This window comes from Nanorana parkeri, unplaced genomic scaffold (assembly GCF_000935625.1).
Source record: "Nanorana parkeri isolate BGI_ZX_2015 unplaced genomic scaffold, ASM93562v1 scaffold916, whole genome shotgun sequence".
Classification (NCBI taxonomy): Eukaryota; Metazoa; Chordata; class Amphibia; order Anura; family Dicroglossidae; genus Nanorana; species Nanorana parkeri.
In genome coordinates, this window is record NW_017307184.1 from 571,630 (window position 1) to 590,427 (window position 18,798).

General features: G+C 36.6%; 1 protein-coding gene across 1 annotated transcript in view; it reads left to right on the plus strand.

The window, feature by feature from the left end:
* LOC108794943 (contactin-associated protein-like 2) overlaps window positions 1-18,798 on the plus strand; it is a 575,529-nt gene that overhangs the window by 500,622 nt on the left and 56,109 nt on the right. Inside the window, exon 10 of the mRNA XM_018566095.1 lies at window positions 8,525-8,631. Within this exon, the coding sequence (XP_018421597.1) occupies window positions 8,525-8,631 (107 nt within the window). The remainder of the gene's footprint in view (window positions 1-8,524; window positions 8,632-18,798) is intronic.

Here is an 18,798-nt window from a genome sequence, read left to right on the forward strand (position 1 = left end):
ACGCTCTCGCCCCCCGCTCTTTGCCCTTGAGCGCTGTATTTTGGTACATTGTCCTTATAACTTTCCAATGGTTTGGGGGCAGACAACCCTCTTCCTCAGGGCTTAAGATTATGGAATGGAAGGATTGGACTCAGAATGATTATTCAAAATATGGGTCTTATCTTTTCCCAAAGTAAATGAAGCTACCTTCAGGCCCAGAGTTTGGGCATTTAGGCACTGTGACCTGTGTTCTTTAAAGTCTACACAAGGCCTTTGATACAAAACATGTATAATAATAATAACTAGCTAATATACTTTGCAACAAGGAAGTGACAAAAGAACAATAACACACGTGCTGATTCCAATTAATTTGGATAGCTTTTTTGGATATACTCCAGTGACTTTTGTGATGAGAAATACACTTATGCTTACTATGTGGTTTTCAAATATTTCCAGCTCTCAGAGCCAAAAAAAAAAAAAGAACACTTTAAAGAATAACTGGCACAGGTGCAGGGAACTAGAGTTATTTGGTAATGCATATAACTTTTTTTGTGTGTATATTGGAAAACAATCAAATAATGAGCTATAAGTGGTAAGTCAGTAGATACACATACATCACTGCAATGCAGCACAGCTTTTATAGCACTAGTCATTTGTCTTAAAATGCCTAATATATGTATACAATTAGTGTTTGAAAAAGGAAAAAATAAAGGGTAGCATACGTAAAGCAGTTTACAACTTCAGTCTAACTTCTGATGAAGCCCTGGTGTGGGAGGGGGTGAAACGCGTCAAAGGCGTTCAGTGAAGTTTCTCTTCATGTGGCTGCTTCGGCTGAGACCTTTTCCGTTTTGTTTAGCCTGAATTTTTTACAAGTTATTTGAACCTGGTATATCAACAAGAATTCACCTGTTTGGAGTCTCCAATAGAGAAAGGACGAGAAAAAGGAGACTTTATGTTTCAGTGAAGGCTTACATTCAAAATGAACAGAGAAGCCGAGATAATGCTGTCTCCTGAAACCTGCATAGTGTTTACTATAATTCTCATTATATAATTGACGGCAACTTCCTTCTGAACCTTTTGGATTTTCAACGCAAGGAATAAAGATACCAAATTATTCTGTTCCGGTTTAAAAAGACACCATCTGATTTTCTGTTCCATCACGGATCCCCTTTTTCTTGCTACTACTCGGAAAAGAGAAATAAACCCTATAGATCGAATTCTGGTATTCAGTTAAGGCAATAACTAACATACAAAGCCGAGATATAGCTATATCTCCTGAATCTCCCATTTCTCTTTGACCGGATGCAATTACAGCAGCGGGATCACCATTTTCCATCTCGAAAATTTTGAGGACACACTCCACCGTGAGTTGAATCTATTTTTCTATTTGACTGTTTTTTTTTTTCATTTTTTGCTTCTTTTTTCATACAACTTATACCCATTTCAAGTTCACAGAGCTCTGTTGCCACTTTTTCTCCCCTCCATTAAATATGGGCTATCTTTTGCCATCTATGTGGAGATCCTAAAAACATAGGAAATTATATATATTTCCGATACCAGATTTTTTCTGTCTATTTTGAAAACGTTAGGCATTCAAACGGTGTGTCTTTAAATTGTTTTTCCCCTACCTACTGTTTAAAAGTTATTAGCGGAATGCAGCCATATACATGTGTGTGTGTTTTTTGATACAAATTTTGATATGTTCTGTTATACATATTTTTTAGTGTTTCTATAAATAAACATATATATTTTTATAAATATCTATTTTATATCTGTTTGAAGGAATAGTGGAATCTCCCTTTTGGGGAATTTTGTACCTTTTCTAATTTCAAATAATTGATTTAATTGCACATAACAGGCTGGCAAAATCAAGGGTAGGGTGGCAGCATAGTCTAAATCAAAGTTAGAGGATCATTGAATACCTTGGAGAGACTGCATAGTTATAAAGTTTAATGAACGATGTCATAATGTCAAAAAAGTACTTCCAGATAAACTTTACTGTAATAATGCATGTAGTTACTGGAAATGCATGATAGTACATGCAGTACATGTATGAGAATGCCATTGAGAGCCCATATATGCTGTTCCATGTCCATTGTAGTGTTTTCACTTGTTGAAACTACTCTGGTATAAAGCACCTGTGTTGCCTTAGGAAGTGTTTGAAAATATGTCAGATGTGTGTTGAGAGCGTATAGAAAATGAATAGGCCTATGCAGCACAATGCATGTCAATGTGTTCAATAACACATGGACCAATGTGAATGAGCCCTTATTGGAAAAAAAATGTCCAGGTCAGTTATATGTTTGGCAAGGATTTTTGCAAAATTAATTGCAGATTCTGATCTAATTAGAGGAACACTATGGGGTTGATTTACTAAATGCAAATGGGTCATTCAATTTGCAAGGGAATTTTCCCTTAGCTTAGTGAATGAGGAAAAGCTCTGCTGAATTCCATCTTCCAGTTATTTGCAAGCAAAAATACTATTTTGTTTATTTTCCTTGCACAAAATTGGGTATTCTTTACAAAGTGAATTTTCACCACATTCATTAAGCTAAGTGAAAATTCCCCTTGCAAAGAGAAACACTGTAATATTTTCTTTGTTCAACCTTCAGGCTGAACAAAGAAAATATTGCATATTCCTCCATCAATGCTTAAGAGCATTGATCAATGAATCTCCCGCTGTCTTCATTGTATTCTGACAGCGGCTACTTTCAGAACACCCAAACAGAGCTGGCAGCTCATTGACTGCCAGCTCTGTTTATTTCAAAGATTTTCCGACCGCCTCCTTCAATCAGCTAATTGAGGAATGCCAGTTGAAAGGGTGCTGACAGTGGCACCCACTGTGCGAATTTCGGCCCATTCATCAAGAGCTGGCCAAAATGTGTATAGTGTTTGGGCAGCTATAGTTGGTACATCACTAAAGATAAAATGTACATTCTAAAAAACTTAATGGGTAACTCCACTTTAATTTAAAAATAATATAACATTGATGCAAACCAAACCATTATGACCAAACGGATTGGTATTTAAAAATTACCTTTTCATTTAAACCCACAGCCAGCTTAAATGTTCTTAAACTGACCAACAATACAAATGTAACTAACTTGTAAGCATGGCAACTGGGAGCACTTTGTGTGAACAGACCGCTGATGTGATTAGCTTTTTACAGAAGTTTGTCGCTTATTACAAACCCCTGACAGATCATGTGACTATAAGAAGCAAACACTCCCAGTGAGCAATCAGGAATCAAGTGGAATGCATAGGTGAGCTTCTATAAAATAGTAACAGCTATTAAACTGCAATTTAATTTGTAAAAATTCAGAAAATCACAGTTGACCGCAGAAAAAAATAGGCATTTTAAGAACAATAAATGAGTTCTGTACCCTTCGTATATGTTATAAATCATTTTGTATCACAAGTGCAGTTGGTCATAAGCAATATGAAATAGTGTAGAGTTAATGACATAACCAATTCAGAAGGGGAAATACAGGACACACTGAAGTGCTATTGATTGATACCAATATTAAGGTTTAATAGTCTGATGATACATGGGTAATGTTAATCCATTTTTTAAATTGGCAAGGACAAAAACACCAATATAAATACATTTTATTCTGTTTTGTATTTTAATACTTGACATTCCAATCCAAAAAAATGGTTAAATGTATTCCATGAGGCACTTGGATGACTGTCCTTCCAAAAAAGACTATTTAAATTTTTTTAACAAGATACACTTTTGTGGACAATCAGTTCTTTGCACTGGCACAAAAATGTCAAGGCATCACGAGGGACCAATTTTTCAGATAAGACTGGAAGACCAGTCTCAGGAGTCACTAAAATAGCTATTGTTCAGCCTTACTAAACACTCAGTAAGGTAAAACACTACCATAATAGTGAGAGAACTGGAGATGACAGAAATATAAATGACTTTCCATACAAACCTGTGCTGACTCTTTTTAAAACACGCACAGCTTTATTTGTCACACTGTCAACATGTAGCTCAGAGAAAACTGTCAGATATCTTTTTTTTTATTTATTTTAATTTTAATGAGGATATTAACTTAAAGAGACACTGTAATCAGAATAATCACTCAATACAGCTTTAATCCTTAAATCCAGCTTTGGAAAATATTTTTATAATGTTTATCATTAGTGCCTCCATGAAAACCCTTGTAAATGATTACTGTAATACTGTCTGGCTGCATACACAGTAATAAATATGGGGCTATTTTACACTATGCTGTCAGCACATTGGAGAGTCAGACCTCAGCTCTCTCATACAAAGCAGTGGCCTGACTCACCAGCAACCCACCTATCCTATGTGCTGGCAGAACAGAGTATTATAAACCTTGCTGCAACATTCAGCTGTGTAAAAAAATTAAAGGAGCCTTATATTTATTAGTTTTATATTAAATGTATTATTTATATCAGCCTGACTGCATTACAGTAATAAATAACAATTGGGTTTTCAATCCAATCTTCACTCCCTTGCAGAGATAGAGGTGCCATAGAATCCTCAGCATGCAACACTTTTGAAGTCAGATGCCTGCCTCTACCTACTGCCCACAATTAACCTCCCCCCTTCCCCGTCAACATCTCACAGTGTTGGGATGCTGCCATTTGACACACCTAGAGGTATCAGATGTTGAACATTCTAGCTCTGCACAAGAGATAAGGTTGGCTTCTACAGAGGTATTAAAAATGTATTAGCTGTATTTAATCAAACCTTTCATTATAATGGCACTGTCTTTTTAACTGCATGCCATTGAATATTTCAGTACTGTGTTTCCTTTGTAGATGGTGTTAAAAACAAACTTTATGATATCTGAAAGAAGGATGACTAGAACCTACTTTGGTAGGTCCTAATCCAAGAAAATAAAAAACATCCATATTTATTTTGTTTCACTGAGAATTGGGCTCCATTTTCAGAATAATTACCGTCCTTTGCTACAAGTGCAAACAACTTCAAAGCACAGCTAGAAAATAACCAAACTGTTTTAGGTTAAAGAGGAAGCTTGGTTTATTTTACCACATGCCTCTGAATGATTGAAAAGCTTTTCTGTTTAAATAGTAATACACAGCACTATAAGAAGTATTAAAAGATGTATATCTTGTGTGCTTTTTGTATGTATACAAAATAAACAAAGTCGATGCAAATTCCCCTCAAACAGTCACAGGAAATATAACATTTGTGGCAGTTTTGTTTATTTCTATATTAATTATGCAAAGTCCATTTACAGTCACAGGCCATACAAATGGTGCCTTTTGTATCAGTTCTGCACATATTTCTCGGCATGCAGAACAGACAGCTGATTGGCATGAATAGTCAAATGCAGTTTGGTATAATTACCTGCCATAACAATTCACACAAGGAGGAAAGGGGGATTACCAGCTGTGGATGCAGCTGAATTCAGCATTCAATGAAAGAGAAAGGATGAGATCCAATAAACCACAACTGCAAGGGCAGCGAGAGAGTTCTGACCATGTGCTACACAAGCTGTCAACATAAATGCATTTACTTATGACAGCAGCAACCAATTAAGTAAAGAAACCAAAACAAGAACAACAAATAAGGAAAACAAGAAAAGACTTTATATGAAACATTCTATTATAGGAAGTGTAGTAGCTTGTAAATATTCCACAGGTGGTTGAGTGTTAGGAAAGCAGCAAAAAAATATATGACAGGAGGTAATGACCACCAAAAAAGCAAATGTGCCTCTCCAAAGGGAGAAAGGACTTGTGGGTAAAGAAGAAATTGTGTAATTAAATGTCTCACCCACTGCATGTTTATAATGACAAAAGTAATCCTTCCCTAATCAGTTACGGTGTATTGGAAATATTTGAGTAAACTTCACTGCAAAGCCCTACCTTTTCACATTTGCAGGGCTTTTCACAAACGGGTGAAAAGTTTGGAGAAGGAAGGAGAAGTGATCAATCTAGGACAACACCGCTGATTTGGAAAAATGTTTCAATTCAGCTCGCTTTCAAGGTCAGCTATGTGGTCCTAGATTGTTCACTTCTCCTGCCTCCTCCAAGCTCTTCACCTTTTTGTGAATAACCCTGTTGGATTTAAACCCATAAATGGGATCCACTTGCTTCCTACTTTCTGTGTAGCCACTTCCCCCAACAGTGTTTAGAAAGAATGTGCAGAAAGGAATTGTTTGCTAGTTTTAGGGCCTTTGTCGCGTACAAATTGGTTGTGTGAAAAAAGCATAAACAACTGCTTCTCTGGCTATTCAAATTGATAGGGATGCAAAAGCAGCTTGAGAAATTTAAAGGAGATCAAATGCTGATTTAAAAAAGGGTACCAACTGCCAGTCAAATTCAACTGCTCATAAACTGTGAATGATCTGAGGCCCCATTCATACTTGGGTTGAGCATCTTTGGGTGTTTTTTCAAGTGTTTTTACAGGCATTTTTGCAAATTTTTCAGGCTTGAGCATTTTATTTGTATCCAATGCAAAGCTATTTATCTAACCCCTAATGGGTTTTTACTGATATAGTTACATAGTATTTGGGGTTGAATAAAGACATACGTCCATCAAGTCCAACCAATATGGGTCCACGCATCATCTCATTCTTAGGGATACTGGTATCCCTGGATATTACGGTCCCTCAAGAAATTGTCCAAACGTTTCTTGAACAAATCTACACTCTTGGCTGAAATCACTGCCGATGGCAGTGAGTTCCAGACCTTAATCGCTCTTACTGTAAAGAACCCTCTTCGCCCATTGTGCTGGAATTTTTTCTCCACCAACTTTAGGTGGTGGCCTCTAGTCTTTGTAATGGAGTTAATCTCAAACAGTTTGTTGCCAATGTTGCTGTCACCATTGAACATCTTGTACATGAAAATCATATCCCCCCTTAATTCCAGCGTAATCCAGTGCTCCATTAGAGAAATGTATCCTCACTTTCTATCCTGCTTACAATGGTTTCACCAAACAGGAAGTAAGGGAAAATGTGCAAATTTGACACAGACAGCAATAAAAATCTGTCAGGTGTTCTAGCCTTCCCATACTCTACTATAGAGAAGCATTTTGTTTGTCTGTGTTGCAGATAGAGAGTTTCCCTCGCCTCCTATCCCGTGCTGTTGTCAGCAGCACAGGAAGGGATGACAAATCTTTCTAATGGAGCCTTAGACAACAGTGAAAACTCGACAGGAGTTTTAACTATTGGCTTGACATACTTTTAAATTATATCAGTAAAGATTGTTTGCTGTGGTTACAAGTTCCCGTGCTCTCACTGCCTTTAGCATATGAGTTATGCCAGTTCTTTGTGTCTTTATTTTCTTAATAGCATTATGTGAATAATTCTCATTTTATTAACGTCTCAATGTGCTAGGGATGGGCAATTTTGTCAGGGTTTTGTTCAGGAGGGAATTATAGATAAGTGGCTCATATTGTGAACTGACAAATATAGCATATCCCCTGCAGTTTATACTGTGTTGATTGGGGTTAATGGGCACACACCAGGTAACCCAAAAGACCCTGGCTATGACAAAACCAGAAAACATGTAGATGTTATAACCTGTAACTGGCATATTAAAGGCCAGGGAGGTTAATTGGAACATGTGCATTAAAGATGTAACACTGATGTGATTCATGAGTGTTGAAATCACCAGTGCATCAAAACTTTGCAACATAATTCACTAATTGTCACTTTGATTAACTACCCCTAAGTTGTCTCTGTTGTTTAAAGTGGGAATGTATGGATAAAGAATCTGCTATTACTGGCTACAGGTATTGTGCTCTTATTTAATTATGCCATCTCCATTTAAAGGTTATACAAACATACTGGAATGCATGACATAATCCATTTTACAGTATCTATTTAAAACTTCTTAGATTTACTGTACGTCACTCCTATTAGTATCAGAAAACCTGATATAGGCAATATAGGTGATACAGTTTAAAGTTATTTCATTCTTGAATTCTCTTGATGAGACCATTCTTATGGCCGGCACGAATGAGCCGGAACAAGCTGGAAAAAAAATCATCAACTGAATCATTTCAACTTCTGTTACAAGATATGCTGTTTGTTTTTTTCTTAGTTGAATGCCTGTGCTTTGCAATGCAGGCTGATTATTTTTTGTTGAAGCCAGCAGGCACAAAGCCACCTCATTACCCCTTTACCGATCAGAGGTAGCCTCTGAAAATCACTGCAATATTTCTGTATGCTGTTATACTTCTTCCACGATCTGTTGCAAGTCTAGGGCCCAGTCACTGAGCAAGAAAAGTTCACAAACATGCCTTTTCTTGTTGTTTACTGATGTCTGTGTTCATGTTTCTGCCAATTATGGAGTTTAGAGAAGCTAATCCTACCATTAGCTTGTTCCCTGTGTTTCTTGAGTTACAATGCCTGCCATTTGTCTTGCCATAATTCACCTTTTGTGCAAATGAGATATATTATTACAATTTGTCATGAATATAATTTAATTAATGAAGCGAAAACTGCCAGAATATTTGGTCTGAAATATGATGCTGGCAACTTGAAGTTTGTTGACTTGTCAAGCAAGTTTGTCTCAATTTTTCCACTTTCTTTTTCAGATGTGTCCCCAATAATTGTGAACATGGTGGCAAATGCACACAAACATGGGATACCATTACATGTAACTGTGAGGGAACTGGGTACACTGGAGCCACTTGCCATAACTGTAAGTATAGGACATTTGAAATAGCTTTCATATGTTTTGCTTATGTAAAGTAGAGCTCTTGCCAAAACTTTTTTTTTTTAGTTTTGCAAAGAGATGCCATCATTTCCCATGTAATCTAAAGAACAGGACATGAAGAAGGATCTCCCCAATGATGGCAAAGACAAAAAAAAAAGCATAAACAGTATACCCAACCTGCTCTATAACAAAACGTTTTGGCAGGAGGGGGATGAACTTTTTTTTTAAATCCTTCTGCTTCTTAGTAAATATGATGACTGTGTTCAGAATTAATGGGGTTGATTTACAAAAGGCAAATTGGCTGTTAACTTTGCAAGGAAAATTTTCCTTAGCTTAGTGAATGTGGTGGAAATTCACTTTGCAAAGAAAAAACAATCACGTGCAAGGAAATTGTTTATAAAACAAGCAGTTTTGCGTGCACATAATAGGATGATGGAAGTCAGCAAAGCATCTCGTCATCAACTAAGCTAAGGTAAAATTCCCTTGCAAAGTGAACAGCTTATTTGCCTTTAATAAATCAACCCCAATGACTCTTATGACTTAAACATTCAATATGAGCAAGATGCATTGGTGTTAAAGTCAAAACAGCAACACACAAAAGTATAAAGGTTAATTTTACCCCATGTAAGAAAGTATTTTGGGAAACAAAAATAGTCTGTTCTAGAGGACAGCAGGAATACGTGGATTTATATCCTCAAGAGGGATTTATGCTTGTATGACATGTGTGAAGTGTGTTTTTAGAGCATCTAATCTATTTCGGATTTCAGTCTATTTTTGGACTTCTTGAGACTCCTATGAGTGGATGGCATTAATAATATAGGGCAGCTGTAGCACTGTCTTGTTTTTTATCTCACAAGAATGACAAGTACATAGTAGCTGAAAATTTACTGGCAACTAGACACCTAGAGGTGAGTGAGCAGATGGAACATTCAAGATCCATGTAGTTCTAGCCTTATTCATAAGTGTCCATTGTGAAAGGTGTGAGAATCTGGAGTCTATATGTCATTCTATCCTCTTCAGCCAAAACTCTCTGCCACGTATTAAGGATTACTATTTTTAGTCCTCTTGATATTTAGTTATCTCTTGTATATCTTCTCCACGTGCATCTCAAAAGTGCGTAATTTATAATGTATTTGAAAACACACTCAAGTTACACCAAACAGATTTCAGAATCACTCCTGTCTGTCAAGAGTTATTATAATCACAATTAATTTTATACTTTTCTAGTCATTAGTTTAAATTATATCACCTTGGGGCCCAAAGGGATCCAAAAGGTCTAACTTTTTTACATTTAAGCCCTGTAACAGTAGAGCTAACATGTTAATTACTGGATTCCCTTCTTTTTTCTTTACAACTGTTCTCCTTTTTGGTTAGAAGCATAATAAGCTTCATGTGTATCAGATATATCATACATGAGTTGTGTATTCCTGCCATGCTAGTTCTAGCTGCAGCTCCTTCCCTAAGCCACTATATGAAATGCTGCTTTTTGTGGCTTCCAGCACTGCCTGTCATTACCTGTGATTAGGCATGAACCTGAGCCGGCAGCAGCCACAGATAGGATAATATTAAAAGCTCCTTTGTTTTTTATTACCACAAAGTTGTAAAAGCTCTATTCTGTATGAATAAATGAACATAAGGCACAACAGGTACTTCCTAGGAGACGCGACACATTGCAGAGGCTTAAGAGGCCTAAGCAGCCCATAAACCTAGGGTCCTCTAATTATGTAAATTACATAATTATCTAAATTATGTAAAATAACTTACATTTCTGTAGTCACACAAAGATCTGTACCCTCCTATGCTTTACTATTAGTAAGCGAAGCTGTCCATATTGTCAGTATGTTTGGTATCATGTCTCACTGTAAATGCTTTATTTAGCCAATGGACTGCCTATCAGATCTATCAGGCAACTAATGGCCAACTGGAGAAGTGCACATGGCAGTCTGACAATGCTGTTGTTAAATGCTATTAATTTATAGGGATGCACAGATACTTTTCGAGTACCAGTGCCAATACTTGGCATTTTCATGAGAACTATCAGGGTTGCAGCGGTTGCAGCTGGGACCTGGCTCTGGCACTCCAGCACTGTCCTGAAATCATTAGTCTGTATTGTTTTAGAAAAACTGTCACATGACAATAAACAAAAATATATCAGTACTCGTACTTGTAAGTACTCGGCAAAGTACTAGTACTTGTACTCGCTAAACTGGTATCTGTGCATCCCTTTATTTATATTTATAAAAACAAAATCATACATTAAAACAGAGATGTACAAATCCCAGGAGCTCCGTGTGATCCTTGCAAATGAAAGCTGGCTCCTAATTTTTTAATTTTTCTCTAGTGTAGTCTTGTAGCTCAAAAGTATCGGTACTTGTACTTGTACTGAGTACTGTACTTGGTATCTGTGCAACCCTACTATTAAAGGCAGTAGATTAGCATTGTCATCCTGCAACAGGAAGTATTGTTGTTGCCAAGATCTCTAGGTTAAAAAAAAACTTTACAACCAAGTGCAAATGTAAACAGTGAATCATAATGCCCAACAAACTGAAAAAATGAGTTCAGGAAATAAAGAGAAGCCACTGTTTGTGCATCAGACCACTATAGACATATCTGCCTGGAGTTTAGGAACTTTAAGGTGAGCACAGATCCCTTTAAATCTAGACAAAAATACACAGCCTGGCCAAAAAGTCACACTCTAATATTTTGTTGGACCGCCTTTAGATTTGATTACGGCTTACATTTGCAATAGCATCATTTCAATAAGCTTATGCAATGTCACAACATTTATTTCTGCCCAGATTTTCATTAATTTTTCACCAAGATCTTGTAGTGATGATGGGATAGCTGGACTACTGTGTAAAGTCTTCTGCAGCACATCCCCAAGATTCTCAATGGGGTTAAGGCCTAGACTCTGTGGTGGCCAAACCATTTGTAAAAATTATGTCTAAGTGCTCCCTGAACCACTCTTTCACAATTTGAGCCCGATGAATCCTGGCATTTTCATCTTCAAATATGCCTGTGCCATCATAATGGAAAAACCTTGTCATTAAGTATATTCAGGAAGGCAGCTGACCTCATCTTTTTGGGGACATAACATTGCTAAACCTAGACCAGACCAACTGAAGCAACCCCAGATCATAATACTGCCTGAAATCCAGGTGGGGGTTTGGCCAGGCAGTGTATTTAAACATATATATATAAAATTAATATATTGATCACAATACACACACACTGTATATACAGTATATATATGAATATATACTGTATATACAGTGTGTGTATATATATATTAATTGTGATCGATATATTAATTTTGCTTCATGTGTAATTACCAAATAAATGCCATTTATATAAATAAAAACAAATGATAATTACATATTTGGTCTGTCCAGCAGATCAGGAATCAGCATTCGACCATTGTTAGTTTTTGAAAAGCATCTTCATTAAAAAAAAGAAAAGCTAATCCTTGCATCCCTGTACATTTTCTCTAAGCGTTATGCTTAGACACCTATAACAATACCAAACAGCAATAAAACAGCTGTACCTGTTCTGTGGTATCAAAGAGGATTTAAAGTCTCTTGTTCTGCCTTCCATCTAACACTAGAATAAAGCTATTGGATTACAATAACATAGGTCATCGGGAGACAAATGGCCTGAAGAATTTTGCCAGTATGATACAACATTGGTTTAAATGTAATCCTTTTCCTTTGTGATTGCTTTCTGAATGTATTCAAGATTAAAAATAAGGAACTTAATTGCAGTTTTACTTTGATTTTTTCCTGCAAACAGGGAACAGGCTGTGACTTGACTGACTGATTGGCTGTAAAAAAATTTTTAGCAACTTTAGACCTGTTAAATTATAATATTGCTTACTTTAAGGTATAATATTAGTGACAATAATAAAAGACATGTCCTAAAGAAATATTTTTATCACACTGTGTCTCAAGCTGTTCTTCATCCTCCTACTATGGTTTTTGTGGTAGATTTTTTTTTGTTTGCTAACATGCCATCCACAACAAAATAATAGGATCACCTGACAGAACCAGCAAGAGATCTTTTGCAGAGATGCTAATATACGCTAAAGGAAAATGTGTGAAATTGAAAATAAAAATCACCAGTAAATTTTATAATGAGGCTATACACATATTGAATTATTTTTTATTGTCAGCTGCAATAGTGTTTGTCCAAATTAGTTCAAAGCAGCCTACAGGCCTGGTTATGAGAGCAAGATGATATGTGAGGCAAGCGTCATTTCATGGAATCTGTTTTTTTCTACCTCTAAAACTGAAATAAGTAACTTTCACTTTTATGACTGAATTTGTGGTTTGGCTACAGTTTTCCCTTCACTAGACAAATAAATGTAAGAAACCCATTCCAATAATTGCCTATTTATCTATTATGTGGCCTAAGCCTCAAACATTTGGCAAACATAGCAGGATCCAGACATATATGTCCAAAGTCGCCGTGTGGCAATCACACTCCAAAGGATCTAAATCTTCTGCCCAGCCAAAAACTAGGTAAATGCCATTTACACAGCATTGTGAGGAGCACAGGAATTTCCTAGCCTGTTTAGCTCCAACTAGTGGCAGGAATGCCATGTGAACAACATTCGCCCAACGTATGGCTGAAAAAAAGATCGGCCCCCAACTGTTCTTGCAATATTCCAAGCTTGCATTTTATTTTCTGTTTTCAGTACTAGACACTCAGAAATTCTTGCTTCATATAAACAAAGACTGTAGCCTCCAGGCCCAACTCTGTTTCCACCGAAAGTTGCACAGGTCAGTGTAAGGGTTATGTTTTAGTTGGATTTGCCCATTCAGGTGAAGATCATATAGATTTGGTTTTAGTCTCTGCGGTATTCCTGTTACTATCCTTCAAAAATTATCTCAGCAATTTGTCCTCACAATACACAGGTTTCATCTCCAGCTCAAGAGGCCATTGTAGACACATGCAGGGCCTCAAGTCACACAGGCTCTGCTCCACACAGACTTTAATTCCACACACTCTACTTTTGGAGCAATGAGTGTTAGCTTATCCCAAAGGTGCAGTTCCAACAGTACCCATTCACACCAACGTAGTATGGTGCAACACATGCATTGTTGTGCATTGCCATGCATTGTGGAGCAATGCAATAGATAGCCAATTCAACATGAATGTGCTTTAACTTATTGCACAAGAATCTGCAGTAGGCTGCATCTTATTTTCCAGCACAGCACAAAGGACACTATGCATTGTGCTACACTGCATTGCATCACACATGCATTTTGGAGGTTCATTGGGATGCCATTCATATTGAATGGAACTGCAGTGCACCAACGCACATAACATGCATTGCCGCAATGCCCTGGTATAAATGGGCCCTAAGTCAACACCTGTAGAGTGCACAAACAGACTTTAGACAGCAATGTCTAATGCCAAGTCCATTTGTCTGTGCCAGTGTGACACACATACAAAATATTTGTTTCTATAGCTTGTAACCCTGCCTTCAGACCATCTACCTATACAACATATCTCAGTTAAATCCCAATTCCAGACAAAACATTGTATTTCATTCTGTTTTGGATAGTGGAGGGAAGAGTTAATGCCTCATTTAGCTTTGTATTGCTATCTGCTTCCTGGGTTTGCTCACTTCCAGTCTGTATTGATGGGAGATTACTCCAATGGGTCAAAGACAAAAACACATTATTAGTAGGAAGGGTTTGAACTGTGACAATGTGACCACTCAGTTTCTTGGGTGCCTAGGTAAGGGAAGTGAGGGAAAATCACCCCAGCAGTGTCACAGACAGAAGTAAAAAGTATTTTTAGCAAAATGCTAAAAATTATCTTTTTGGCTGTAGATAGACTGAAACATCTGACCACTAACTTGTTTAGGAGCACATCCATGGTAGTTCATATCCCTTAATTGTAATGTACCTTTAAAACACACACACACACACAAGAAACAGAAGCACAACAATTCTTTCTCCAGTAGCTTAAGAGAACCATTTGAAATAGATAAAGATTTCCAACAAAGGGTGATCAAGAAGTAGTCATCTGGTGGTGTTTCATCGCCATCTGCATTCTCAGTTTTATCTTGTCTACTGACTAGTTGTTGTCTGTAGAATCATTATGACTTTAATATATATATATATTATATCTGTCTTGTGACTTAACATTATGAACATGAATAACTTGTTTTAAAGGTTATTTTCTGTTTTTAATATTTCAGATGAGTTTTTTCTTTATAAAGGAATCTGTAAGTTCTCCTTAGCCTTGGAGTCATAGCATTATTCATTATGTGCTCCAGGCATCACTTTGTTTACATTTAATATGTTTATTTGCTGGGTTTTTCAGGCTTGTGACACTTTAATAGGCTATATCAAAACTAAGGAAAAATTAGCATTCCAGTTGGCAAAACGAATAATATATTTTGAGCGTAAAGTTTATAATGTCTTTTAATTATATATTTAAGTCCTGGAAGAGCATGTTAACATATTGTATAGGCATCATTAGTAAGTTATTTCATTTTTAATACCTTAAGGCATGTCCAGTTTGCTGGTCAACTCCAAAGAGGCCAGCAAGCCCACCCCTTAGCCTTTCTAATGCCTAGCCATCTCTCCACCTATGCCTCCATCTTTAACAATCAGCAAGTGCTTACGCCTGCATACATGCAGGGGTCCATACTACCAACCCTCCTAATTTCATGATTACAGTGGTCATGGCTCACTTTCCTTAAAGCTATAGGTACCTGCCATTCCCAAATTACACAAAAGCAATAATGGACTAAGATATGTTAAAATTGCACTTATTTTTAGTTAGGTGACAACTGTATGTGTGGAGATAGTGAAGATATCTAATAGGAGCGATCTCCTATTTACAGCTGTCTCCGGTAGAGAATGTGAAGGAAAATCACAGAAATTTAACAATTTCCTACTGTAACCACACAAAAAAAAAGTTTTGGCTTAACATACACTTTAACTGTATCTTTATTATTCAGGCTATTGCATAAGGAAACTTGACAATTAAACAATTTCTTTAAATGTCTTCTAAAATATTCTGTAAATAGTAATTGTTGCCTCCCAGAAACAAAGCTAAACATATTCTCCTGGTTGTACTCATAATAAGGATACAGAATATGCATGTGTTGCTACATTTTGCTTTTATTACTTAATTTCACAATTGGTATGTACAATTTAATATGCTTAGTTTATTTTTTATTTTTGCCTTCATTTATGGAAAGGCTCAATATTACAAATTCACTATTAATTTTGCTCCATGCATACCATGTGCAATAGCAGACACACAAATACATTAATTTAGAAATCATTTAAATGTATGTACCAGCTATTTTTTTAATGCCAGTGTATACCGTAGAATAAGAAAAATACATGGTTTTCTTTCAGTGATTTTTTTTTATTTGAGGATGCTCTTTTGTAGAAATTCACCCCAAAATATAATAAGATATTGGTCTCCAACCAGTCACAGTATTATTGTGTGAAGACTTCTTTAGCTAATTAGGCCAGTTATGTTCATGACTAGAATAGTATAATGTTACAGATAAGTTCCTGGTACTAGACTTGTGCATTTGTTTCATCTGAACTAACATTTGGACGAAAATTGGAAAATTTCGAAATTTGGATGCATCTGAATTTTCGAATGGGAAAAATAAAGAATTTGAACGTATCTGAATTTTGCATCCAAATTTTATCCAAATGTCATTCAGAATTAACTAATCTGTTGTTAAATGTGGAAATAAAAAAAAAACAGTGTGGGATTCCTTTCACCCAAATTCATACCAGACCCTTTAGGGGTCTGGTAAGCATTTTAGGGGGACCCCATGCCCAAAAAAAGAATGGAGTCCCCTTCAAAATGTCTTACTCCTTGATCCAAGCAGCGGTCTGGCAGAGAAGCAAAGGGGGGGGGGGCACCCTTCCTGCAACATACAAGGCAACTTGCCCTCAACATTGGGCAGGTACCTCATATTGATGAGGACAAGGGCCTCTTTCCCACAACTCTAGCCCAGTGGTTGAGGGGGTCTGTGGGCAGGGGGGCTTATTTGAATCTGGGTGCCCCCTTTTCTCCCAGATGCTGTCCCCCTTGTAAATGAATAAGGGGTAGTTGTTACCCCTACTTATTAACCAAATAAACATTAAGATAGTAAATAAAGACAAAACACAGTTTTGACAAGTCCTATATTAATACAAAACAAAAACAAATTCAAGTAAAACCATTGTCAAACATATCATCCAGTGATGTAAATCCTCATCAATCACAATGCTTCCCGCTCACCGACCCAACGAAAGAAAAAATCCCTGTCGCCCGCCGCCTCATCTGCACTCGCTGAACACTTACCACTAATGGCAGCTCTGCTACTGAATGTAAAACAAGGGGCAGAGCAAGTCCATGACAGAGACACCAGGAGCAATGTTCTCATTAACAGACATTCGCCACTAATGACACCATGTTGAGGGCAAGTGGCCTGGTATGATCACGGTCAGACTTGTTCCACCCCTTTGTTTACATTTAAGAGCAGAGCTGTCATTATCGGATACTCCTTGCTAATGAACGCTCAGCTCCTGAATGTAAACAAAGGGGCGGGGTAAGTCTATGATGCCACTGTCACTGACTTGCTCCACCCACCGCTTTGTTTACATTCAGGAGCAGAGCTGTCATTAGTGGTGAGTGTTCAGTGAGTGGCAAGGCTCTTGACTGATGAGAATCTACATCACTGGACTACATGATTGATGGTGGATTTACATTGTGGGTCTTTTTGGGGGGGGTTATTAACACATGACTTTTCAAAACTGTGTGGTGTGTTTATTTACTATCTTAATGTTTATTTGGTGAAGGAGTAGGGGTAACAACCATGTTGAGGGCAAGTGGCCTGGTATGGTGCATGATGGCCCCCCCTTTCCTGCTCTGCCAGGCCACTGCTCAGATCAAGGGTCTGTTAAAGCATTTTGGGGGGACCCCAGACTTTTTTGGCACAGATTCTACATAAATATTACCTAAATAGGTTCTAATCGTGTAGGTTCTAAATAGGTTTTAAAATGTAGGAATGTTACTTTTTCCACAGGACATATCTGCACTTTTTCTAAGATTATGATTAGAAATATGCCATGTCATGTGCCATTTGTTCAAGTATATCTCCTTTAACTGTAGACATAACTGTTTAAATAAAGATCTAATGTTTTCCTGTTTAAATATGCTGAAAATATCAACAGTTTCCATGGGGTGTTCTTTATTTTTTACATGCCTTTATGCACATGTTTTTTTACATGTGTTCCTCTAAGGTTTTTTTTTTTAAAAAAAAGCTGGAAAAAAATGGTATCTACAAAACCCATTATTTAATAAAATAAGGTTAAATTTTATTAAACAAGCAGAAGCAACCCCTGAGCCTCTCAGAACTACAAGGTGGTGGATAACTTACAGTTTTGGAGAAGCATGCACAATAAGTATCTTCAATACCTAGGAAAAATTAGCAAATTCTAAAATGGAATGCATTAGTCTGCTATAGCCTTAATTTGATTTTAACAAAATATGGACTATAATTATGTTATTGCTCAGCTAAGACTATGGCAATAAGAACATAGGCAAGACACCTACATTATTTTTAAATTCACATCCCAAAGTAATTAAAATTAAATTACAGCTCTGCAAGGAAATCAAACGATTAAAGTCATCAAGATAGATTTACCATTATATTTTCCTTAATGCCTGTTAAAGGTGAGGCAATAGTCTCAATTATAGAAAAGAGTTCCCCTCTTTCATATGATAAATATCATTAGGAAAAATTTCTGGACAGATGTAATTTGTAAAATACAGCTAATATGAGCGTGCTTGTAAAGATATCTAATAGACGAAACAGTAAATGGCAACATAACTAGAAGTCTAAAAATAATCTGGCCTAATATTGTCTATTAAAAGGATTTTGTTCCAAATTAATTTCCCGTTTTAATGTAAAATGCAATTTGTTCAACATTTTAATTTTACAATGCTAAATAATTTAAACTTATTCACACATCCCCAATAATATGTTTTGCTTACAATTATGTCAGTTTAAAAGGTTGAAAAAGTTAGTTTTTTTGGATCATTTACTCCATTCAACTATTCTTGCTCTCTTGTTGCTACATCTACTATGCAACTATATATATATACATATATATATATATA